At 41.4% G+C, this 25,883-nt stretch overlaps 1 protein-coding gene across 1 annotated transcript in view; it reads right to left on the bottom strand.

Annotated features, from left to right (window-relative positions):
- Positions 1-25,883, bottom strand: part of NIPAL2 (NIPA like domain containing 2) — a gene marked incomplete at both ends in the record, with an annotated part of 49,930 nt that overhangs the window by 4,103 nt on the left and 19,944 nt on the right. The window contains 5 exons of the mRNA XM_080364309.1: positions 1,990-2,125; positions 6,397-6,493; positions 12,461-12,582; positions 14,566-14,625; positions 24,872-25,043. Of these exons, the coding sequence (XP_080220435.1) occupies positions 1,990-2,125; positions 6,397-6,493; positions 12,461-12,582; positions 14,566-14,625; positions 24,872-25,043 (587 nt within the window). The remainder of the gene's footprint in view (positions 1-1,989; positions 2,126-6,396; positions 6,494-12,460; positions 12,583-14,565; positions 14,626-24,871; positions 25,044-25,883) is intronic.

Here is a 25,883-nt window from a genome sequence, read left to right as displayed (position 1 = left end):
ATATATTTCCAGCACAGACATGAACACGAGTTCTCGTAGGAACTGTTTCACTTTGCTGAAGTTCACACTGCTGCTACTGCTCAATCCAACTTGGCTAAACCACATATTTGTATGTTTATCCATGCGATCATACCCCAGACACACTCTGTCCTGCTGGGAAAGTCCAGGAAGGTAGTTCCAAGCCTGTGCTCCTTAGGTTGGAAACTCTGCTGTGCTTCTCAGAAAGGCAACACAAACCCTCACCAGAATGATGAGCAAGAGTGTGCTGGGCCACAGGAGCATACACTGCACACAAACCTGCCGGACTGAAATGTTGAACATGAGGCAGCCTGCACACTCTGCATCCGTGGATGAAAAAGGCAAAGCAATTAACCCACTTGTATGGAGACCCCAGCTATCAACATTTACCCACAGGGTGATGAATCATGAGTGTGAACTCTTGGATGCACTGACAGATACTCTGTTATGTGAATGGTGCATTTCAGACCAAAAAAGAAAAATCGGGAGGCTGCAGAGTGTATTCAAAACCTATAAAAAGAACCATACTTAAATGTTTCACTGGTACAATATATGTGCACAGTAAAAATCCAAGCTTGGATCTGTTTTAGCCATTAAAATAATTGCATGGTTATTTTAGCAACTGTTGAACAGTCTCCATGGTGCTTTAAAAATAAAGAAATCCTACATATCCACAGGATAGTCAGGATTTTGAAGTCATTGAAAACACCTCATTATTTTCTCTCATTTGCAACAAACTCGGTCTTAGGGACTAAAAGTGATACTAAGGCCCAGCATTGAAACCAGAAGGATGTTGCAGCACAGGCTGTTCTGAGCTAATGCACAACAGTCAAATAAAATAAGAGAGGAAACAAATAAAATGAAAAATTTAGACTGACAGCACTCTCTCTATTGGAAAATGTGTCCAAGAGAGAAGAGACATTGAGCCCAGGGAATAAAATGGGCACATTTCACTTCTGTTTTAATTTTGACCCAGCAGAAGAAAGAAAGAAAAAACTGGCAAGGAGAGGTCAATTCAGCAGCTTCCTATTTACCAAGCTTTTATTTCCTTTTTTAAATGGTCTGAGCTGTTCTCCCAGTAAAGACAAGCTGGACATAAATTACTCTATAATCTGTTACAGGGGAGTTCCTGAGTCAGCTATGGAGAATCACTGCATAATAATGCACGGACTTTCTGGTTCCACATGGGAATGGTATGTTCTGCCACGAGAAAGCTGGGTTGGCTCTTCTACTGGAACATAATCATGCAAGTAAACACTCAAGGCTCGCACTGGAGCAGTCTAGATGAGATTATTGAATGATGCTATCAGCACTTGAAGCAGAGGGACCAGCAGAAAGGGAATGGACTCTCTGTTCAGCTGCAAGCCATATTTTACTATGCTGCCACCCCCAGCAATCTGCAAAGGCAGCATAAAACTATCACTTAACAGGCCAGAGGCCAGCAGGGAAAACTCCAATGTCCCCTGCACACCAGAAGTTAACTATTTCCTAAAAACGTACAGACCTACAGGGTAGCAAAGTGCAACATGCAGATATAACAGAGGCAGAGAGAAAGTTGGGATAAACTCCCTTCTTTAGTCTGACTAGTGGCATAAGCTGGGGAAAAGAGATGCACAATGAGGGCAAATGTGGCCTTTTGATTATTCGGCAATGAAGATTTCTAAAAGTAAATCCCCCAAATTTACATAAACATAACGTTCATTTAATGAGTTCAAGACCTGTGTCAAAACTAGAAGACCTTGTGTAAGTTGATAATGAGAGGAGGTAGCATCTATAATAATCAATTAGAAACTGAGAAATAAAGCCTAAATAAACAATATAATCAACTGTAGGAAATTCATGCACCTGTCAAGATTCTGCCAGGAATTTGTTGCCTTTCAGTGCAACTTGTATCTGGAGTTGATATCAGTACCTAATAAAACTGACATAAAATGTGTACGAAGGTTAGGAGATAAGTACAATCTCACTTACTTGACTTGGAAAGCACAAGAAGTTGCCATTAAAACAATCATGATATAGAAAACAGGATAAGTTAGCTGCATTTTCCCCTTCGCAGAGAGTGTTATCATGCTGGCCACAGCCTTTACAGCAATGACAGTCAGGGATGCTGAAAGGGAAAGGGAGAGATTAGCAGGGCAGGATAAACAGCAGTGACCTCCGCATAGGTGAGAGAGGATAAGGTACCAGGTCAGACCCATAGGTCTGATCACCTGAAAAGACACTGAGGTGGGATTTGGGCACCTAAAACCAAGTGTGTGATTTTACAAATGCTTGTGAAGCTACTGTCTAATGTCAGAGTGGGCTTAGCTCCGTGTGTGCTTTGTGTTTTGCTCTTAAGTTCTTGTAGCACTGAGGTCTGCAATCCTGCATCTACCCAAAGTTTTCTCATTTTCAACTGGGTAGCTGAGGTTAGAGCCACATAAAATACTGCAAGGTAGGACTTCTGTATGCCTGCATCTGTATGTGTGGCAGCAGCTGAGCTCAGGGTGAGGAAAGAACTGGATCCATTTCACACTCCTGGTCCAGTTCCCTAAACACTGGACTACCAGCTGGAGATGATACAACAGCCTCCACATCTACCAGACACACTTTATTTAGCTCCAGCTGCTAATTTGGAGCCTAAGTTGCATTATTCAGGAGAGGTCTGAGAGGTGTCTCTGTGCAAGGCAGCTGGAACACCTCCTAGTAGCAGTCTGCATGTGGCACTGACGGCCTAAAATAACTCCTCACCCTCAGGATTTCTCTGCTGGGATGGGACTTGGCCAATGCCAGCCAAAGCTGACTTCTGGGATCACACCCCAAAGCATCTAACTCTCCTCACGGATTATGTACAGAGAGCAGACAACCAACACAGAGGTCTGCATTTCATTTCAGCACCAGGCTCTTAGGACCATTTTCTGGATTTAGCTCACAGAACAGAGTATTTCAGTAGTGTGTTTTTAATCCATTTAATCACTGTCATTGCATCACCACAAACAAATCTCAGACAACAGTTTCAATACATGTCACCAGTTCAGAGAAGTCATGCAATGCACATCTTTTAGAAAAGGGGCTGACAGTTCAGCTAAGTGTTTCTTTAGATTTCCTTTTGGAGGGCGCTCTTGCTTTGTTGAAGGTAACCCAAGTAGGCTGTGATTACTGCAAGTAAAATGTAACAAATTCAAAAAAAACCCAAAAAAAGATAAGCAGAGTCATGATGTGGAGATGACCTTTGAAGAAAGGCAACTAATCATCAGGAGCACCGTCCCCCAGCTGGGACCCAGTTCCAGCCTCATCCAGAGACAAAAGGTGTTGGATGTCGGTGGTCTGATTCAGCCTCCCATAACTGCAAAATGCAGATTGGCAAGAAGATCTGCACTGCGCAAAAAGTTCAGGCCAAGGGTTGGGAGAAAAGGTGGGGGAAGAAGAACAGATTCATGCCTGTGGTTTTGATTGCAAGCATTTTTCTTATGGCAAGTCCAAAAGTTCAGAGGGAGTTTAAGAGTTGCATACATCTTGTGTTGATACCATTCACCATCATGAAATTCACTGTTTTCATTACAATCTTTCCACGACAACCTTTCTACCTAGTACTTCACTTCTTGCTCTGTAATGGAAATAAGTGGAGTGTTTTAACAAACACAGGAGTAAAAGTGAGCAGAGGGGGTCTAATCCTGGCCTGCAATGGTGCTAATGATATTCTAAAAAGCCAGAAAATACACTCAAGCCCCAACAAGCAGCCTACAAAAAATGTAAGATTTGTAGTCGAACATGGAGGAGTTATTATTTTAAAAGAACATTTACAGGTAAAAATCAGTAGTTTGAATTGTCCAACTAAGGGTAAAGATTGCTGAAAAATTGTCTCTGATGAAAGGGCAGTTTCCACCCCTCAAATTTTTAACAAACGTGAAAATAAAGCATCAGGGTTGGGGGTTTTTTGTTGGTTTGGTTTGGGTTGCGTTGTTTTTGAAAAGTGTAATGATCTTTTTAGTTAAAGTAACCCTGGAATAAGTTTCAAAACGTAGGAGATGGTTTTCCTATCTCTGATAGAATGACCCCCCCGCCAAGGCTAGTGTGACAAATTACATCATTTTCTGACTGTTAGGGGAGGAAACTCAGAAATCCCACTTAAATCTGAAATATTTTTCCCAAAACCTATGATAGCTCCCAGTATATACATGAGGTAAGATAATTCTCACAAAATTAACTTGCAAAGCTGTACTAAGCAAAACATTTGCAGATTTTATTATGACCTCCATATTTTCTTCATGATTAGAGTAGCTCTCATGTCCAACTAAGCACAAAGGCTGCCCTCTTTTTAAAGAGACCTTTCTACATTCCATTTACATCTGTACAAGCCCTGCACCAGGAATGTATCTGTGCAGGTCTGAGAGAAGGCAGAAACCCTCTTGCATGATGTGCCACTGAGAATTTTCTGCACAGAGACCCCAAGCCTCGTTCACCCCTCCCACAGACAGGGCCATGCGGGGGCAGCACATGTGCCAGACAGCTGGGAGCAGAGCTGCCGGGCCCCTCTCAGCCCCCATCGCTTCGCTCAGCAGAAAGGTCAGAGAGCAAGGAGAAGACTCCAGGCGTAGCTTTGTGGGGACTGCCAGGCAGCAGGACAGCTGCAGGAACTGGAGCCAGACACAGTTCTGGGTTTGCTGCTTGAGGGAATTTTCAGTATTTCAAAAGTTCCCATGAACCAGGATTTGTTTGTTTATGCCTTTTTTAATAGAACAGAAATAATGACACATTCTTCCTGAAGCTGCATATGCTCACCAAAACCCCAGCAGCCACCAGATGAAATTGTTATTTTTGGTTGATTGCAGCCTGACCACCGAACTGAAATCGGTGCCTGCTGGGGCTCGAGTTCACAGCCCCGCTGCTGTTCAGCTCCACGCATCCCTTTGGCGCTGGTGGCATCAGGGCTGGCAGGCTCCATGGCAAAGAAGCACACTGGGCTACACAGCCAAATGGCCCAGGTGTCCCGGAGCCACGTGTTGACCTTGCTTGAGGCAGCCATCATGATGGTTCTGCCCAGAACTGCAGCAAAGTGCAGAAGCCCATCTGGGGATCTTCAGGCTTCCAGCTATGTGACAAGGAGTCTGGCCCCGCTCGTTGCTCAGGAGCGTGCAGTGCCTCACACTCCTCATGGCAGGGTAGGAAGCTGAAGAGCGGCTCAAGCGAGGTCTGCCAATGCTCCTGGACTCTCTGCTAGGAGCTGAGGGCTGGCTGCACTCACACTTCACTCCTACAAACCAAGAGCAGTTGAACAGTTGGACCTAAGCTTTTTGAGACTTTTCAATTTCTGCCTCATGCAGGCAGCATGAAAAACCTCCAGGGCTACTGCAGAGCTACAGATCCTAATGTTCCTAACACTGGGAAACTTAAATGGGGAGACTGTCCCAAAGAAGTTGATCTGGAAGTCTGAGCTTTTCAGCTGGGTAAGAAACCAGTCAGGGATCTGAAGGAAGATGGTTAGTGAATCTGTGAGGGTTTTTCATATTCAGTCAAATCCAAGTTGTGTAAATAGAAAACTTCAGTGAAATTCTGTTTTATCAAAACACTCATGACCAACTCCATCAGAAATGTGTTTTGTAAGTCTTTGCAGACTGATAATGCGCCCACTGAACTCAGTGAAAGTATACACCTGTTGATTTCAATGGCACAGTTCAAGAACCTTTCACTTCAACCAAAGAAATGTGGTGTACTATCAGAGTTTCATGGACAAGTGAGAAGACAAGGATGGGAGAAGACATGGGGTGGTGGCAAATTCTTAATATATGCCTGCAAGCAGTAGAGCTTTAGAGAGAGCCCCCTGACATCTTTCAAAACTGATTCAAGTTTAACTTTATTGACGGCTGCCTGATAAAATGATCTCCTTTGTTTCCCTGAGTGTTGATTGTGGCAGTGTCAATCAGAAGTCAAACTTCAGTGGCCCACCAAGTTCTTGCAATGCTTCTGGAAAGGTGGTAAAGTATGAAATGTTGCATATGCAAATGGGCACATCACTGCATTTGCTTACAGAATGCTTAAGGAACTGATTTTCACAGCTAGCCTGATCTTCAAAAATCAGTTTCAAATAGTCCCCTTTCGCAGGATCTAAAGCTAAAGCGTTATTTAAAAAAACCCTACAGAATACCATTGTGCACAGCGTATTCACTTCAGGAAATCTGTCAAAAGAGATAGTCCCAGCAATAAGCATAGAAACTATGTATCATAATCAGCTTTTCTCTTCAAAAAGAGGCCACGGTAAAAATAATGTGAAATGTACCAATGATTCTCCATCAGCATGCTGCTTTGAAATGGCCCTCATCTACACTCACTGGGGAGACTGAATGTCAAGGAATTATCAAGTAACAGACAGGAACATTAAAGTGAATAATATGTTCTTACCCAGTAGTGCTACCATCATTAACAAAACCACGATGTGCTTCGCAGCCTTTCTTTTGTAAAAATAGAGGAGAATGCAGAATATTATAATTTCTAAGAGCTGAAAAGAAAAGGGAAGAAAGTTAGAGCTGTGAAACTATGTAATAAATGCTTCATTCAAAGTCTTTGAGATGTCACATTCATTTTCTCTGCTCTAACACTTCAGCGGAGCATTACTTTATTAAGCATCTTCTGCTAAAAACTAACTTTATTGCCAGTTGACTGAGCTACCAAACAATTGCTGTCATTTATACTTCCTATTATAGCAAATGTTAAACCTCAAGTCTTTCTTATTTCTTGAGTTTTTCTTTTTGCACTTCTAGTTGTATTTTGTCACTGGTAGCATTGAGAAAACTTTTTAAATGTAACAGCAAATGTGCCCATGTTTATTTGTAATAATTCTTATAGAATTATAATTCCTATGGAGTAAAGAACTTACCTGAAGGAACAACAGTCTCTCCTTCCAGCTATGGTATTCCTAGTGTCACTCTTTGTGACATGCAAGCTTATTTTTGCTACCCTCTTTTCCCTTCTCCCAAACACTGTCTTTTTGTTCAAACTTTCTGCCATACATCGCAAAGAAGAAAACATTTATTGCATGTGCTGGTTCTTAAATCACAGGTACCTGTCAGAAGCTTACCTTGGAAAGCTCAGTGACACACGAGCAGACTACACTGAAGGACATCTGCAGCTGCTGAAGCAGCTTTACCTGCACTGTGCATGGTCCAAACCTGCTCCTTCAATAACATCTGACAGCTAAATAAGAAACAGTTAAATTTACTGAATTCTTGTTAATGTGTCTCTTTGGAGATTCCCTTAGTAACTCTTGCCTTCCGCCATCTCGAAAGTATGGGTATTCTCCCTCCTGCCCACATTGCCCAAACACCCCTCTATGCCTAAAGAAAACTGTAAGCGCAAGAGCCAAAAAGCTTTTGTGAAGCCCAGAAGACACATGAAAACAGGGATTATGGACCTCTGCATTGAGAGGTGCTCAGAAGCCTGGTAGCCCTAGAGACCGTGTGGAGAGAGGGAACTTTGTGCATGGTAGAAAGCAATCAAATGGGGGAAATAAGACAGAAAATGAGATTGTTATCATTAATGACTCTGGTTATTGTCATTTTTTACCAATAAAACAAGTAATAGAAAAACCTTATGTCTACCTCCTTGGCTTTGTCACCAACATATTGATTTATATTTTATAATGCCACTCTACTCGAAAGCCAACAGTCGCCATAAGGCAGCACTAGACTCAAAAGGATCTGGGTTTTGCACGGATGAAATTTCCAAAGAAGCGACTGAGCGGTTACTAGTGGTGGTTATATAATGTAACATAACCGACTTCTCGTTTTTGAGAGTGACTGCAGCAGGAAAACAGTCATCAGCTACATTCAGTCACTAAAATTCTCTATCATACTCACACCTCCCCCAGTTTAGTAGTGCTCAAAAATATGAACAGAACACAATTATGCTTTAACTGGTTTTTTAATTTACCTTCACACTCATCCCTTGCTCCCAAAGACAAGCAAGAGACAACTGCATCTCAGAACATTGCAAACAAAAATCTGGATTTTTTTTCTACCAGCTTTCTTTTAAAAATGTCAAATATTTATTAAAATAAAAAGCAAACTATTTTCACTTTTCTTGGGTTTTTTTTAATGTTTTGAATGTAAAAAGCATTTTACCGCTGGCTAAAAAAATGCATTCCTGGACTAATACTTGCTTAATAATCTTTCCAATCTCTTGTGGAGTGCTGGTCTCACCTGCCTCCAGAGCAACTTCCCTCCTCATCCGTTCTGCTCCCCAAGATAAAAGCTGGGCCACTAGCTGGTAGAAAGGAGGCCTTTGCCTCAGTCTCATAGTATGTAACTTGGCCACCTTCCCCAGCTCTTCTCAACAGTGTAGCACTTGGTACATCTAAATCAGGAACCAAGGCAGAAGTCATGTTAAGATCTGCAGACATGTGAGTTCATCTTGGCCTCTCTCTGGAAAACTATGGTAGCGTTTTGAGGGAACTTGAGAAGTAAAGGTAGCAGCTTCACTTTTCATGCCACTGACAAATACATCTCAGGACCAGATGGGAATATCGTGTTATCAGGCTGCAGCTACAACAGCCTCCAAATAGCTTCAGTTGCTATTTTGACAGTGAACAATTGCTAACAGAACAGAAGAAGGCTGTGCTAAATAAATATTCCCCACATGGAAAGATACCCAGGCTAAGAAAGAAGTTCCAGAGATGTCCCAGGTATCCTCTTCAATGACACGTCAGTTCAGGACTGGCATACAGGATAGTGTGACTGGGATGGGGCCATGGTACCAGACGACACAGCACTGTGAGATCTGCTTCGCCCTCAGTGCAAACCTGAGCACCCAGACCCTTGGGCTGATTGCCACACAGTGTGCAGAACCTCGTAAGACAGCCCTGCTGTAGGCAGCCAGGTACACCTCATGTATTGATTAATTTTATATCCCTTAGACAACTTTGATCACAGTGCCAATAGACAGAATCACCATCATCTGCCCTGTCACTTAAATTTCAAACTATGCAAGAACAATAATTGAAAAACAAGCGCAGGGATAGCTGCTGGCTCATATTGCTCCATCACACCAGCTTTTGTGCTCCAGCCCCTCTTCCACCTCTCTCCAACCCCAAGAGCAGCAGGTAGTGCCAAGCACCACGACCTCAACTGAGCTGTTTGCTCTTCCATCAGCCCTGCAGTCCTCATCCTGTCATCAGCTTTTCTCTTGCTAAAGCCACCGTAAAGCTCCACTGTGATCCCCTCCTGCCCAAAAGCAAACAAACTCATCAAGACTCACTTCTGAAAGGAAACAGCCAAGCAAAACCATCAAAAGGACATAAAAGAGTCTATGATGGCAGCTCTGGAAGAGAAACACAGACCTGTGTGCTTGGCTGCTTCTGCCTCCTGGGGAAGCCCCAAGAGCAGCAGCGGTGTAGGGCCAGAGATGGCAGTCCTGTGGTCAAACCTGAGGAGAAACCCGGTTTTGTTTTCCAGGGCTGTTATTAAAGTTTACTCAGCTCTGTGAAGTCTCACACACTAAGCATGAAATACAAACAATTAGTTCTCACCTTGTGCTGCCCAGCAGCCAAACTATTCTTCTGTGGTGCTGCTCAGTGACCCACCAACAGGTCACTTTTCATCACCAGACAAAGGAGAGGCCACCACATTGAGTCATGCTGCAAGCAGAGTTCATAGCTCCTAACAGGACCTCACACAAACAGGGACTCTCCTGGCGTGCCCCAGTTGCTGCCTACGATTGTCTCCTGAGAATTACCCAAAATAGTGCTTGCTGTTATAGTTGATAGCTGTGGTAGTGTTAAATACAAAATCCAGGAATGGGAAGTGAGTAGATTATATCAGCTTCATATATTCTATTTAGAGGAATTGAAGGAACTTGACCTGCTTACAATCATTTTTGCTATTATAACTAATCTCTACTGAAGTCTCCTCAAGCCCACATCTCATCAACATTTTTTCATAATCATGATGTTTTCCATGTTTCTAAGCATTACCAGAAGGCATCAGAACAAAATACCACATTGTCTGCCTCAGCTGTCTTTCTGGAACATACAGCAACGTAGGGACCAATAAACAAGGTGGGGCTTCTAGGCACTTTGAAGGAAAAGCAGAAATGCTTTGAATCTGATTTTATAGAGATTAAATATTAACAACCCAATATTCACTATGCTTCTGCTTAGGGAAACCTAAGAGCTTCATCTATAATTGATGTCTTCTGTAGTCACTCAAAGTGCACATAAGCAAAAGACAAAAAGAAACCAGGCAAGGATAGTCATTCTTGCTCAGACATGATTATGCTACAGCAAAGTCTCAGAAGGTGACTCAAAAGTTGTCTCATGTGGGAACTAGAGGCTATTTCTGCAGAACTCCTCTGATGCCAGTGGAGTGCCACATGGGGATGGTTTGACACCCACACAGAACATTTTGTACTGTTGGGGCTTTGTATTATATTTCTCAGCAGACCACACTTCAGGGCTACTTTTAGAAACACTATTGGACTGCATTATACTGCTGTACTGTCTCCTCGCTATATATTTGTACTGGAAGTTCTGCAACTTCTGCTGCGCTTTTTTATATCTCAGCAGCCAACGTGTTCTAGGCATTTTACAAACAATTATGAAGAGTTAGTTCCCTGCTCAAAGAGAATGTTTACAGCATGGTTTGTTGGAACTTCCAGCAGTATACCAGGAAATCAGGCTGGTATCTCAGAGGCTTTTGTGGAGCCTTTCATTCCTCACTTTTTTGGACAGAGGAAGCTCAAAACAGATGAATCCAGGCAGCAGATGTAACAAAGAAAGCTTGATATGTTGTTGAGTCAATGATATTTGCTGTGTACTTGCTCCATCCTTCCCTGCAACTCATGCTGTACACGTAAAATTGGATCCTGGCTGAGGCAGGGAAAAGAGAAAAAAGGGGAAAGAAAGTCCAGGGGTCACCTACTACCTCCTTATGATGTCTCCTAAGAAGAATACAGCACAATTTTCCTAAGCATTCAACAGTGTTATTATTTTTTCCTGAAACAAACTCAGCAACATCCTCAGACGACACAAAGCCCTTTTCCAGCAGCCTGTTAGTTTTAAGAAAATGTGAACAGAATATGACACAGCAATTTCTGGTGTCACTGGGCATGAATGGGAAGTTTTGTCCCTCCACCAACTCTACACAAATCGGTGAGTCAGTAATTTAAAATTATTGCCTAAAATGCAATACTGTTTTAGTATCTATAGTGGAACTGCATGTTAGAGGGGGATATTTGGTAGGAAAGTGAGAGGGTCCTCCAGTAAGCACCAAGCCCCTTGCTCTGAACGCCCTCTCAAAGAAGTCCCTTCCCCTCTGCTGGTTACATGGATTTGCTGAAGCTCTTGTTGAGGTTGAAGCTACCCTTACAGAGTACCCCAAAACTCTTTGGAATTACCTTCAAAAACCTCTCTACTGCTTGACTGAAAGTGCATGTTGTCATTTGTGCAGCGTGATAATTAATCTATTATATTGAGCTGTATCACCGTATTTCAGGAGCTTTTAAAATGTAGAAAAAATTGAGCAAGAGGATCAACATTTTTTGTGGTAGCATGTACTTTCTGCTTAATCAGTAGTTTCATGGCTACTTAGTTGTATTTAAAGTCTGCACGTTGGCTAAAAGATTAAGGTTAAATTAAATCATCTACTCAGTGGTTTCCTAACTCTCCTACTGAGAAAAGCCTGAGTACTAATAATCTGTCACAAGTGAATCGCTTTACTGGGCAAAAAGCAACTGCTTCTGAAGCTCCTACACTGTTTCTTTTACATTCAGCTGGTGGAACAAATTTTCAGCATTCCAGAGGAAGAGAGAGAGAAATTCCTTCTCCTCATTCTGGTCCTGTTTCTGATGCTAATTAAATACATCAAAGAAGATGTATGGTATTTGAAGTTTGTATACAGATGCTTTAATCAAAATGGTATTTTGTATTTGAATTCAAACTCATGTTCAGATTAACCTGAGTGTCAGTGAAGCCAACCACCGCTCCACATCCCAACTCCACACAGAGCTCCATTCAGCCAGGCTTAGCAACGTGGAGACAAAATAGAGTGATGTGAAAGCAAAAAAAGAGCATATATATCCTGATTTTTAAAAGTACAAATCCATCACATTCCAGAAAAGCACTCTAACTTAGATGTTCATGCAGACCATGTTCCATGAACACATATATAGGAAATATAAGCAATGCCAATATTTAGGTTTTTCCTCAAGCCCACTAAATCCCCAAATCTTTCCATTCTTGTCAATCCTGCACAACTGTGACTTTGCCCAGCATGTAGTTTGAAAGACATTTTTTGGTTCAGCATATTTTCAGCTTGAGGACTGGGGTGAAGACCCAGAGACTTGTTCTCTCTCCTATGAAAATCACACAATTTGTTTTCAGGAGTGGATTTTCTGCCACTAATTCATAATGCTGCAAAAGGCCCTAACACCTCAGTTTTTCTGATTTAGGGAGTAGTACAAACCAGATACTCACCAAATATACCAAAAAAGGCCAGCTCACTAAGTAATTCTGTACTCGTCTTGCTGTGAGTTCTTGGGGTGTATTTGGAGCGAATGTCACCAACAAGTATGTCCCTGTTACTGCCAGTGTTCCTCCTGTAAAGAAAAGGATACATTATTTTGTTAATAAAATATTTCTTAATCCTGGTCATCCTTGCTCTCCAGCTGACCTGGAAATAGTTTCCAGAAGAAAATTTACATCCATTTAATCAGATTTGGGCTTAGGTACTTGGGTTGCCTTGCATTTGGAGTCTTATCTAGCCTAACTTTAATAAAAGACTCAAAGGATTTTGGAAGTATGAAAAAAGCTGTCAGTGAATTAGAATTCCAACTCAGCAATGCATTTTCAAATATTCTCAGTTCTGGTACCAAGTGCATGACAAAGGAGAATTGATCCTCTCTATTTCTCACAGGCACAAAGCAGGTCACATAAACTTATCCTAAACTGAAAGGACAAGTCATTTCCTGAGGCAGACAGCCACATCACTAACCAGTGTGAATGAACACAACTCTCCCAAAGTCAATGTGGCCACAGAGATCTGCACCAGCTATGGGTCTGCCCTGGAAACATTAAGTGCAACAGATATGTTCCAGTCCAATGCTTATGTGTATCTGTCATGAAGCCAACATTTTGGCCGCTCCCTGTTGTATTTGCAGACCTATGACCTGTTTTATAAAATGCTGATTTGCAAAAGACTGTTCAAGCATCAGGTTGCCAGGGCCCCTTTTCAAGGTTGAACTTGCATTATTGTGCTTTTAATAAAAATCTGGAAGTTCTGCCCTGTGGACAGCCAGCTGACAAACACAGATGTTCACTGAGGTATCAAGACAGAAGTGAGCCGATCCTGAGCTCATAAGCTGTATTGGATTAAGGAAGATATTAGATAATCAATTTTTTTTTCAACTAATCTTTACAATTCTTGGCAAACCCAAAAAAATGGTGTGGAATACAAAGCTCAGGAATACAAAAAAAAGCACATCCCCAGGATTTTGCTGGCACAGTTATCACACACAGTTCCTTTGGAAAAGCAGAACCATTCTATATTTATGTGCTTGCAAAAACATCACCATATTTCCCATCATACAGCTCATTCTTATGGAATGTAGCAGCATTGTTAAATCCTTCTTGCAAAGTCGAACTCTCAGAAATAAAATAAATCAGTGCTGAACACTAGTTAAAGCAACACACGATGTCTAAGGCTCTAAGGGAAACGTGATCAGTCAGAGGAGGGTGGATTCTGAATGTAGCAGCTCAGCTGGCAAATTTGGATCTCAAACCTAAATAAATATTGTATGGTATTCCTGGAACAATACTGAACAGATCTCTCCAAAACATTCATGAGAACAGCCAGGATGTTCTTGTTATAGTATGGACAACCAAGCCTAGATGCTAGGAGCCCCACAGAAATACCAGGTGCCGTGTAGCAACACCACATGCCCTGTTCCAGCTGAAATGGTTTGAGTAAAGCCCAACCCCTGAAATATGCTTGTCTCTCACCATTATTTGTTCAAGCAGGGAAGTTTTGATATGCAAAAAAATCTTGGACATCATAGACAAAAAGTTGAGATGCTTTTACAGTGAGGACCATGCTTCCCAACAGAACATTGACAACATGATTATTTGTTCTTTGAAGTGATAAAATTAATACCAAAAGGGAAGTTGTCACTTTTAATTGAGCTTGAATTTTTGTGCAATGTGTATGCAGTAAGAAAAAAAGATCTTATATTTGAATGAATAGCTCAATAACTTCATTGGTTTTATTAAAATTGTGTTGTAATCATAAATATAATGCTAAATACAACCTCAGAGGCAAAAATAGACAATTAAAATAAATTTGAGCAATAAGGACACATAAGGAATGAGTTATGGTTGTAAGAGCAAAGGATTTGGGAATGCAGTCTTTTCCTCATGCAGTGAAGATTCTCTCTCTTTTTGTCACTTCTTCCCAATTTTGAAAGTATCTACTTCAAAACACTTGCTCGGGAAAGTGGGAGTGTGAAGGTGGGGGGCTGCGTGAGAGTTACAGCTTGCTAAGCATATGGCAACACACATGTCCACGTTAGCAAACGCTTACTTACCCAATATATCAGCAGCCCTCATGGTCTTCTTTAGGAATAAGACAGAAATAAATGCACTACCTAGAACAGAAATATAAAGACTTTTTTTTCTGTTTGATAGAATATCAAGTGCTGTAGCAAAAAGCTGCCCTGGGCCAAGTTTAAATATATCTCACAGTTGTTACTGTTGCACTATACCGTGATATAACCAGCCAGAAGCCCGTTCCACAGCCAACCAGCCCTCATTTTTTGTAAGATTTTAAATGTACCCAGCAGGCTCCTGAGTAGTTGAAGAGATGTGATACCCTTTCCATCTCCCACAACACTGCTTAAACTGCTCTGATTCAGTCATATGTGGAAGTGTCAGGGAAGCTGGATACTCATCAACCTTACTGTTTCACTCCCCATTTTGCTACCAGCTTACTTGCTCAAGGCAAATTGCCTGATAGATGGATAAAATCCTGCTTCTTTAGACTTCAACGTATTAGAGGCTTATAAGTAAAGTAGCAGTAGTATCACCAAAAGGAAGAAAGCTACTGCAAAACGTAGTGTTTAGTATGAACTAAGAGAATGGTCATGAAGTCTGCAAGCAAGCAGGTTAAAGAATCAACATATGTACCATACAGGAGCACTGCTCATGGTCTTCTAGGAGAGACTTGTATAAGGAAGGAAAAACATGGAAGTGAGCCCTGGAAATGGTGTCCTGTTCTCTGTGCAGCTCTTTCCCTTGCCTGGCTCTCATATCTCCCCTGTGCCAGCTCCTGATCCTGCCTCTTCAGGATGGGCAGCAGTGGGTGTGTGGCTGAGCAGCAGCAGTGCTCTGGCCAGGGTTCCTGGTAAGCAGCTCAGTGTGGACATGTGGTGGAGAAGGAAGAACAGGTTTGCACTTAAGAGAGGTCAGACTGTTGGCCACCTGGGACAGATGGCTCTATTCCAGCACATAACATTAGAGTATCTACCTCTAAGGAGAAGCAAAAGAGTCTGAATGGCTCCTGTGTAAAAGATATGAGGACAGGCCTTTGGGAGAGGTGCATTGGTAATGCTAGATTCATTTAGAAACCTCAAAGCAAGACTGCCCAGGAGGGACAGTGAAGGGACCCATTGAACCTAAATCATGAGATGCTGTTATAAGAGCTCTGTTCCTGCCTACAGCGTGAAATCTTTGGTTTATTCTGGAAATCACAGTTCAACCTTCTTGCAACCATCTTTGCCTCATTAACTCCATTGTTCTGGTGAAAAAATTAATTTGTTGTTAGCTAGTATATGTACTCTAGATACATCTAGAGAGGCTCATACCAAGAGGTAAACACAGAACTGGAATTCATGTCCGTGTTATCCAGTCAGTAGAAAATCAGATATAGTAGAAGTCATAAATTTAAACTATATGAAGAATGATGGAAATCGATACAAACAAATAAGTGCAAAAAAAGAATCTTCAACTGCAAATGCCTCACTGAAAGGAGGCTGCTTGACACGGTTTTCTTTATTCAATGTTTCAGTGACAGCTTTGCTGGAGAAAAGACACTGGTATCCAGGCAACACTGATAATAACAGAGCTACATAGGACAAAAACCAGGAAAGAAGCAGCAACAACCCAAGACAGTGCAGGAATTAATTACTGCTCTGTTTCCTTGCTGTCATAGCTCTCCCAAACCCCACCTCAGCTCACCCACATAGGCAATCAACAGCAAAGACCTGCTGCTTCATGAACAGATATCTCAGTGTTTTGTTTTGTTGTATATTTTATTTTGAGTAACCCCTTGTCTGGGCGCTCTGCATTCAGTGATCTAGTAAATGCAATTTAGGGTTCAATTCCAGAGTTGGCATCCAGTTTGGGGTGAGATATGTCCCAAAATTCTACTGCCTAGTTCTCTGGAGATGGCAAATGACAGCTTGGGGGGATTACAATCTCTGAAGCTGGTAGTGGGCACAGGGAGGCACTGGTATGCATCTAGATAAAGAAACTTGTCACTCAGCCTGTCATCCACTTTAATAATGCATTCAAATGTGGCAAGCTCTTTCTCCAGAGATAGCTGGTAGTGCACAAGAGATCATGAGCTTAGCAGACTGTATGTATAATTAATGCTCTTTATGATGTGTAATATGTAGAGGAATCTAAAAATAGGAGGGTATTTAAGAATATATATTAGGCCATCTGGGATTGTAGGAAAAACTGAAGTAGGAGAGGAGGTACAACAAGAAAGTGGGGAGAGTGACCCCCAGGAGAGACTTTGAACACAAAAGACAAGACTCCCTGTGGATAAGCCACCAACACTTCATTTGCATTCATGTGGAGAAGAAAAGCAAAGGGGGTAAATCTAAGCAAAGAAGCAGAGAACACTTACACAGAACTGCTGAGATGCTAGAGAACATCCATGACTGATGAGCAGCCTGGCAGACTCTGGCTGTTACTTTCAGGGCTGACTTTTAAGCAAGTTACAGTATCACAGCCAAGAGAGCACCTTGTTATTACACACTAAATTTAATTTTTATTTTTATTTTCTAAATTTTCTAGGTTTTAAGCTCCGCAAGTTTGACTTTTAAAAGAACAGATTGAATCAAAGAAACCAAGGACAGATTGTTTTGATGAAGACAGTGGCTCACTAGAAACACAGGGCCAGAGGAGGAGGGCTCTGAGGGAGGTGGTGATCCCCAGGAGCATAGGCTGGACTTTACTTGCTTTGCCTTCTGGTGGCTTTGCAGCTCTCCCTGGCCAGCAAGACAAATGGAAGGCACCAACATGCACCCCAGGAGCCCACTGAGAAAGGCACAGCCCTTGTAGCGGCTCAGCCCCTCTTCCTTAACTCCTTTAGGCTTCAGCTCACAGTCTCAGGTGCATTTAGATGCTTAAGACATTAACTCCTCCAGAAAAGGCAGTTTAGGACAATACGCTAGATGGCCAACACATTCCTTGCGCCATCTCCTCTCTGCCTGGTGGCCTCCAAGCTGACCCTGCTGTGAGCAGGAGGTTGGGTTAGGGACCCCCTGAGATCCTTTCTAAGCTGAGTTATCCTAAGACCTTGTGAACCTTGGCCAGAGAGTAAGCAGGCAGCCAGAGCCACAGCTAGATATATGGCCACAGCTACTAGATATATGATTTAAAGACCTTACTGCATCCCAAATTCAGTTTCTAACTGCAGCCCTGCTGAAACCCCTGTGCTCAGCTCCCCAAACTCTCCGCTCCTTCCTCACCATCCCTCAGACCACAGGTGAGGTGCCTCCTGTCTTCCCACTTCTCCTCAACACCAGTGATGTGACACCTTCACACTTTCCTCCTAGCCACCTTCCCCTCTGCCATGATTTTGCCCCATGACCACAGCATGAGTCTAATTTCCTGCCACCTGGCCCAAATTTTCTCTTTCCCAAGCCAGGATCCCCTTGTTCCCTCTCTATCACAGAAGCTGTGATACCCCTTCTCCTGCACCACTACACTGATGTGGGAAATAAATCACTGAACATTAAGTTCTGCTCTACAGATGAATAGACTGAGGAACCTGGGAAATTGCTGTGCTGAAAAGTATGAATGTGTCTTTGCAACTGGTCATTTGTTTGCCTGTTTTTCTGTTTTTTAAGATATAGACAGTCGTAGAGATTGAGATCAGTGTCAGAATGAGGAATAGTCTGTATTTTTTTAATTGGTCAGCAATAGAATACAACAGTACAGAAATGCAGACTAAAAATGGTGTCGAAGTGTAAGCTGGCAACAGTTCAGCAGCAAACCATGCAATTTATCATTGTTTTAAAGCCTCATTGGTTTTGAATCAGTGGTTTTAGCTATAAAACACATGCATAACTCTAAGCCCTAACTGTCAGCCTGTAAGTCATTGAAGTAAAGGCTGCATCCCTGGTCATACCAGAAGACTTGTATACTTTTGGTGCATCAGAATATTTTTAGCTTTTTAGTTAATTATTAAGGTAAAACTTTCAAAACTAGCCACAGATCCTGCTCCCACTGAGAGTGGTGGCAGATAGCCTGCTAGATTCAGAGAGGGGCACAAAATCTGGGAGATTATCTGTTAAAGATTGAACATTACAGAATGAATACACCCTAGTGAAATCCTTGAGTTCATTTCATGCCCTAACTGACTCATACCTATATTAATGTTCACAAATTGAGTAGTAAATAGGCCCTGTAAAATATCTGTATCTATATGACAGAGCCTTTCTGAAGGCTCATGAAATTCTTCAATCTGGAAATACAGAGTTAGTATTTCAAATGAAAAATATTATGACTTGACACTACATTAAAATGTAGAAAATGGCAAAAAGAGTGTTTGTTCAGGAGCTTATTTTTTAGGTTGAAACAACCTTGTCTTTTCATACATTAGCATAAAATAGGCTGGTTTGTATTCATTATTGAATGAATATGTATTCACTGAAGCATATGATTTTAAATGTAAACTGAAAAAAATGGTAGAAACTGTCCATTTTCTGCATGATATGCAATTAAGTGCCTTAAGGGAGGGCTGTAATGCTGCTACACATAGCTTAGTCAGGTGCTGATTCTCCTAGGAGAGTGACCGTATGTGATTACCTCCATATGTAGGTTTTCTCCAGCACAGATAGAAATAAAGAGTAGTGTGACATGTGGGTTCTGCCACTAGCAGACACTGAATGGTGAGAACCCATCTCACAAAACAACTCCTCTTCCTCCTACACATGAAAGCTTCAGTTAGGATTGTTTCTTGTTTGTTTCTTTAAGAAAGGGATAATACACAACAGGAGAAGTTAAAGACAGAAAATACATACTGATCTGTAGAGTGTATTTTCTGTATTTTGTCAAATCCAAACTTTAAAAACTCAAATGAATGCCCATCACTTATTTTTCCTACCGAAAATTATTTCACAAGTAAGTATAATTTATTATTAAGCTGTTTTCCTGGTACTGAAGTTATTTATGAATCTCCTCTTTTTACCTCTATTTTTATTGTCAGGTTTTATGTTAAATAATTCTTTTCAATAACTGTTCATAACTTCAAATGTTAGCATATCCTTTCTTCCCCTCTTTTAAGTTCTTATGTGAGCTTTATGTACTATTTTAAATAGATGAGTACTATCCTCCTAAATGCACAGACTGCTTTTACTGCTTCTGTCTCATCCAATAGTTTTCCAATAAAACCACAAAATTTAATATTTGACTCAAATCTTCATTCTGATAAGCTTAACTGATTCAGTCAGGTAAAGGCATTTAAAACCACCTATTCTGCAGAATACTTCTGTATCCGTTTCACTGGTGGTCTGGATGAAATACCAAAGGAGGACTACTAGCCATTATTCAAAGACTACCGTTTAATGTGTGCACCTCTCCCAGCTTGTGCAACAAGAAAAAAATCACTTTGAGATCAAGCATTTACCTGTTCTATGCAACTTTAGGGTCTGCCTCTGTCTAATGAAACAGTTTAGGCTCACCCAGTTGATTTTCCACTAAATCTGTTGAGCAGTGCTCAAGCCATGAGGATGCAGTTCCTGCCAGTACCATTTTAAATGACATCTTAAAGTATGTTTATACAGACAGACCCTCAGTCTACCTCCCAAACCGAAGGGATTTAGGACCATCCCGATACAGAAGCACTTGGAGATGCTTTAATCCATTCCCAAACTCAAGCTATTGTAGTCTGCCAGAGAGTCAGGAAGATCTGGAGAGAAGATGAGGCAGGTAGCACATTTGATCGCTGCAGCTCCAATGAGCAGGAGGTGATGAGGGCAGAGCATGGGCAGCAGGTCTTCCTGGGCAAGTACCAGTATTTCCACAGGGAATCCAGAGGCTGCACACTAAGAGCAGGACAAGAAAAAAGGCTGAACTGATGAGGCTGACGATTGTGAGAGGAATGTGGTTTAGCTGAACGATAGTGTGATTTTTATTTATTTCTTTTTTTAAGTGCCCAAGCATTTTTATTAAGCCCATTGAAAAGGAAAGGAGCTGGTTTGGAGAAAGGAGCTGTGCCCTTTGCCCTGTGGCAGACTAAAATATCTCTCTCCCATGCAAAGGGCTACTGAGGGGACAGAAGGACAGGAAGCACAGACTGCCTCTAATGCCCATGCACAAAGCATAGGGATGAGCGTGTCCATGTACACTCTGCAGGCACTGACAGAAAAATCACAGCTGTTTTTGTGTGCCTGTAGTACCATCTCCATGGTGGAGTCTGCATATAGACAATTCATGGCTACGAACCCCTTCCCCGAGACTATTAGCTTGAAACCTCCTTCATCTCACCCTGCCTGCATCTCAGATGTATGGTCTTGCTCAAGGGGAGGGCAGGAGGTTGAGGAAAACCAGTGTGCTGACCTACTGTGAGTCATTTTGGGGTAGGCAGGAGAGAGAATTCAGGTACAAGGAGGATGGGTGCTTTTGGACCTCATGGGACCTGGGTCTCCTTCAGGGCCAGAGCTCTGTGTGAAGATACTACAGTATTTAGTCAGTTGGTGCATGACCTCTTGATAGCTATCCTGCACACTGAACATGTAACATTTCTAACATGATTAAATATTAGTACTTAGTACTAGTACTTAGTATTAGTAAATTTGAAAAAGGAGTGGACAAAAGCTTTTTTCCCCATCCTTAATACCAATATCCTAATAAACAAGGAAGCCAAATATAAGGCAAATTGCTCAAAAGAGAGACCATTAAGGTAAGCTTAACTCTGGAAACTGGATTATAGGGCATACACACTGCAGAGAGAAGGATGAACCCTGAAGATCCGTTTGTTGCATCTTCTAGACAAATACAGATTTTAAAGAATAGTCTGGTGAATGTTTCTCAGTTCTCATTAGAAACAAAGTTCTCAAAATCCTAATTTCTTGAGCCACAAAGAAGTTACATTACAGTGAGTGAGAGAAATCCATTTCTGCAAGAACATCTGAGAATCTTTTTCCTAAAGCACAGTCAGGGATATCAATTTTCAAAGCCTAAAGCAATTTCTTGCCCCACAGCTACTTAAAAGGAGCATACAAAAATGCAAAGGGATCTCAACAGTGTCAGACTAAGTGAGTTAAGTGTAAAACAACTCTCCACAGGATGATGAAAACTGCAGAAGAAATCATATCTGATACCACTGGCCTCTCCTCATCCCTCCAGCCCTGCCAAGTTACTTGTGCAGGCAAAAGCAAGACAATGAGCTAAAAGCCACAGCAGCCTAAAATTACCCAAGCTACATGTAACACATGATTTTTATTTTTTAAGTAAAAAATGCTTTTTAATGATTACATTAAATGTGTATTACTTCTCCATTTTTAAATTAAAAATTTTCCCATTTCTCTTCTTGAAGAAAACAACTGCTGTCTTCTCAAACTATTTTAAACCCTGAACAGATGTAGAGCTTGCATCATTGCAACCACACACAGAAATACTTCCACTGTGTAAGAAGAAAAATATAGTATTTGTAGCTTAATTCTAAGAAAAAAAAAAAAATTAAAGTCTACTGCCAATTCATGGTCTGTGGTGCTGGATTCTTTCTAAAACAGCCATCAGAAGCAGCCAGCTCCAGAGGATAAGGCACAAAATTTTCACTAGTTAATTGATACCGGGTTAAGTGCAAAATTTGGTTGGATGCAGTTAGATGTGGTAGCAGAGCATAACAGACATTGGCTCCATCTATTTTAAGACCCAGGATGCTTCCCGTCTCAGAGGTCTGGAGATATATGATGGGTACAGCCCAAATCCATTCTGGGCAGAGATTCCAGTCTGCCTGATCCTCCTCCAAAACCCTGGGTTCCAAGCAAAGGAAACTTTCCATGCAGACCCAGAACGATATGGATCTGCAGAGATGCCTAAATGACTAGGTGACTGGGCATAACACAAAGCACATTTCCTCTCAGTACACCATAGGTGTACTCCCAATGCCAGTGGGAGTCAGCTCTTATCAGGTCGGATGTGTTGACACCAAATTTGAAAAAAATGTTTATCAGAAGAGTGGATTTAGGGTTCAGATACATAATTGGAGTTTGTTAATAATTGCTTAATTTCTTCATTTAAAAAATTAACTTATGAAAGACACACATTCAACAATACCTCAAAAAACAGCCTACTGGACTGTGCAAAGGCCACCCTCTACCACCTAAAAGAGGTCACAACTTAATGAGAAATGTATTTCTTAATCTTTTAAACTGGAAGACCTGCTGCCTAAACTATGCTTTGCCAAGTTGTTAGCAGATGATATGCAGGTATCTTGGTCAGTTTGTCACTGCCCTAAATGATGAAGTCTTCTAAAATTAAAAAGGTGTTCTCTATATCTGGCTTTAATTGTAGAAGACAGGAAAGTATCTAGCAGTAGGAAGTGTTACTGGGAAGTTATTGTTGTAATTGGCTGGCTACACCATTTTTACTTTCCCTTCCTTAAGGGAATGTTTGCTAGACCAAATAAAATTTCAGATCTCTCTATTGTTTGGGCTACGAAATGGATACTGTCAGCTAATATATATATATGGGAATGGAATATAGGATCTTAAAGTGATTTCTGGGGTCTTCCAGGATAAGTATTTTGGGTCAGTTAAAAAAAAAAAAAAAAAAAGTGGATAAGATTTTAAATAAAATTACAACAGTTGGGAAAATGGTTTCTTGGTATTTGTTACAAGTAAGGGAGAATGGAGTAAACAGATGATGCAACATTTCTTCACATATTGCAAAGGTAAAGAACAAATTGTCCCAGATAAAAAAACAACCCTAAATGTGACCTCTTCTTTGTAGCAGTTTAATAACCAATTTAATTTTTTCCCTTCCCAATGCTTTTCATTTTTTCTTTCTAGTTCTCTATATTTGCATTTTATTCAGTTTGGACAACAAATTAGATTGGTCAATGTGCCTTTATGTTCAGAGACATCTGGAAATGTCTACAGTTGTTAAAAATATAACTACTGCCACCAAAATCACACTGGGATATGTCATATTAATTTACATTTTCATCTCAGGTAATATCTCATCCCTTTCTTTGAGAAGTGTTTCCCACAGTGGTGAACTACTGTGGCTTTATATCTCATTCTCCAAAATTCTGCAGTAGTTTTACAATAAAGGTTACAGTAAATTGCCCGCAGTTTCCTTCCCCCGCTATCTCTTTGCTAAATTACACCCACATGTGGCTGGCTGCCTCCTTCCTACAGATGGGAGGCCACCCGGAAGATAATTAATCTTTTCTACCTTCCCATGCAAAATTGCTCTCTGCAATGTCACTTTCAAGTGTGAAACTGGTAGCTAGAGACAGACCATGAAATGTTGTTACTTGTCAATAGAAAACAAATGAGCTCCAGCCTATGCAGAACCGTTGTGATATCTTGGCCCTGGAGGTTTCAGCTGTGGGTATGAAGCGACAGGATTAAGGGATACAGCTGTAACCTGTATTCCTGTTTTCACAGCCTTCATACAGTACCGCCCTGTCCACTCTGCCTTTCATTAGCACAACATAACTTATTTTAGAATGTATGTTTAGCAAAGATACAGACATGTCATACCTGAAGTAGTCCTCTAAATACCTTAATTACAAAAAAACTCTTATGAAGTAAAGAGTAAGGTCACATCAAATGAGTCCTAAGGATAGGACTTCTGCTAAAGTCAAATTAATCTGCACATCAAAGAAGAAATGAACAACTTTGATAAAGTTCATGAATAAAGTAAACATTTCAGGAAATTTCTAGACCCTTTTGGACACACACAACTACCAGGACCAGCAGAAAAGATTATCTGCTCCAAGTGTGGTTCCTAAAATCTCTGTGAATGGGAAGATAATGAGTGGATGACAGAAAAATTGCTGTGGATCTACTAAGAACATGATTCTGCGGAAGTGAGTCCAGCACGTAGCCCAGGCCAAACCCTGCCACCACGGAGACCTTGAGGAGCATGCCAGTGTGTGGAGGTATCTGCCAGCAACGGGGGGACAGAGCATCCAGCAAGTTTGCCCAGCATGGATCAGAGGCACAGCCAACAGAAACCACTTGGTTTGATGGTAACATAGAAAACATTGTCGGTACTCAGGATCAGACCACAACTCTGTGCAGTAAGCAGGATGTGAACTCCCAGGTTCAGGGGCTCACAGAGCCGGCAAGGCTGGTATCACAGTGGGTCACTGACTGGCAGAACTAGCACAGCACAGAGTGACCAGAGGCCACAATAGAAATAAGTGTGGAAGGAGAAAGATATAAAAAGAGTCTCAGAGTTAAGTAGATGGTTTGTGTTAAACTGTCAGCTCCAGTAATTATATGAATAATTTCTTTTCAAACCACAACATTAACATTTTTTCCCTTGTGTTCCCACTGCATTTCCTGTGCTATTATTCCTCTGGTCACAAGCAAGCATTCAATTAAAATATGTACCCAAGCAAGAAATGGCAAACGTCCTCACCTATGACAGATACACATCCCAGTGGAGCAACAAGGGAAATGGGAGCAAATCCATAGGCTGTGAAATTGCCCACCTCTCCGAGCCCCAGGAGGGTAATTCCACACCACCACAGTCTGCTCATGTAGTAGGGCTTCGGCTCTGCTTGGCAAGCCAATCGGAGATGAGCGCATTTCTAGAAAATTAATTATTAGGAACAGGCATGAAAAGAAAGACTTCCTTTGTGTTCTCTTATTTGACAAAAGTGGAATAATTAAGGGGGCTGTCAGCTTCAAATTCCAGGTGCGTCAAGGTTTTCTTTTCAAACATGGCTTTCAGCTTGTTGTTGCAGACACATTGCTTTGTGTTAACTCAGTGCTGCTTTAGATGTGTGCTTCCTTAGCCACAGTGGAAATAACTGAAAAATTAAATGGCTGAATAAATCTGAAAAATATTACATGAATACTAGCTAGTGCTTCCTAACCATCCCTGCATAGCCCTGTTCTCCTCTCAAAGCAAAGCTCGGCAGTTGTGCTGTGAATCTGGAAATACTTAAAGGCAGGCGATGGGGCAGAATCAGAACTGTGGCAATGAACTGGGAGAGGTGGACCACACATCACAGTATTCCTGCTCCATCATACATATCCTTGCCAGAAACAGAATTTCAAAATTAAAAAGGCGGCACTTAATCCCATGTGGTGTAGGGAGGACTCTAAATAATTTAGGTAGAATTCAGGATTTGCCTACAACCTTCTGTTTGACCTTAGAAGAATATCTCAGGTAAAGCCTTATTTTTTTGAAGGAAAATAAGCTATACCTGTGTCAACAGGCTTTATATATACTCAAGTAGTACTTTGACAATGTTTCTTAAATGTAGAAGCTAACACTGACACATGTTGTGTGTCAGTGTCTGGCTGTACAGCCAGAACCTGTATTTAACAAGATAATTTGACTTTGATCACTTTGGTCTTCTGAAACAGAAGACAGCCCCCGTCAGGATGGTGTCATAATTGGGAAGGATGTAATGTTTACCATA

Source organism: Nesoenas mayeri, assembly GCF_963082525.1.
Source record: "Nesoenas mayeri genome assembly, chromosome: 2".
Lineage (NCBI taxonomy): Eukaryota > Metazoa > Chordata > Aves > Columbiformes > Columbidae > Nesoenas > Nesoenas mayeri.
This window is presented reverse-complemented; position numbering and strand designations above follow the sequence as displayed.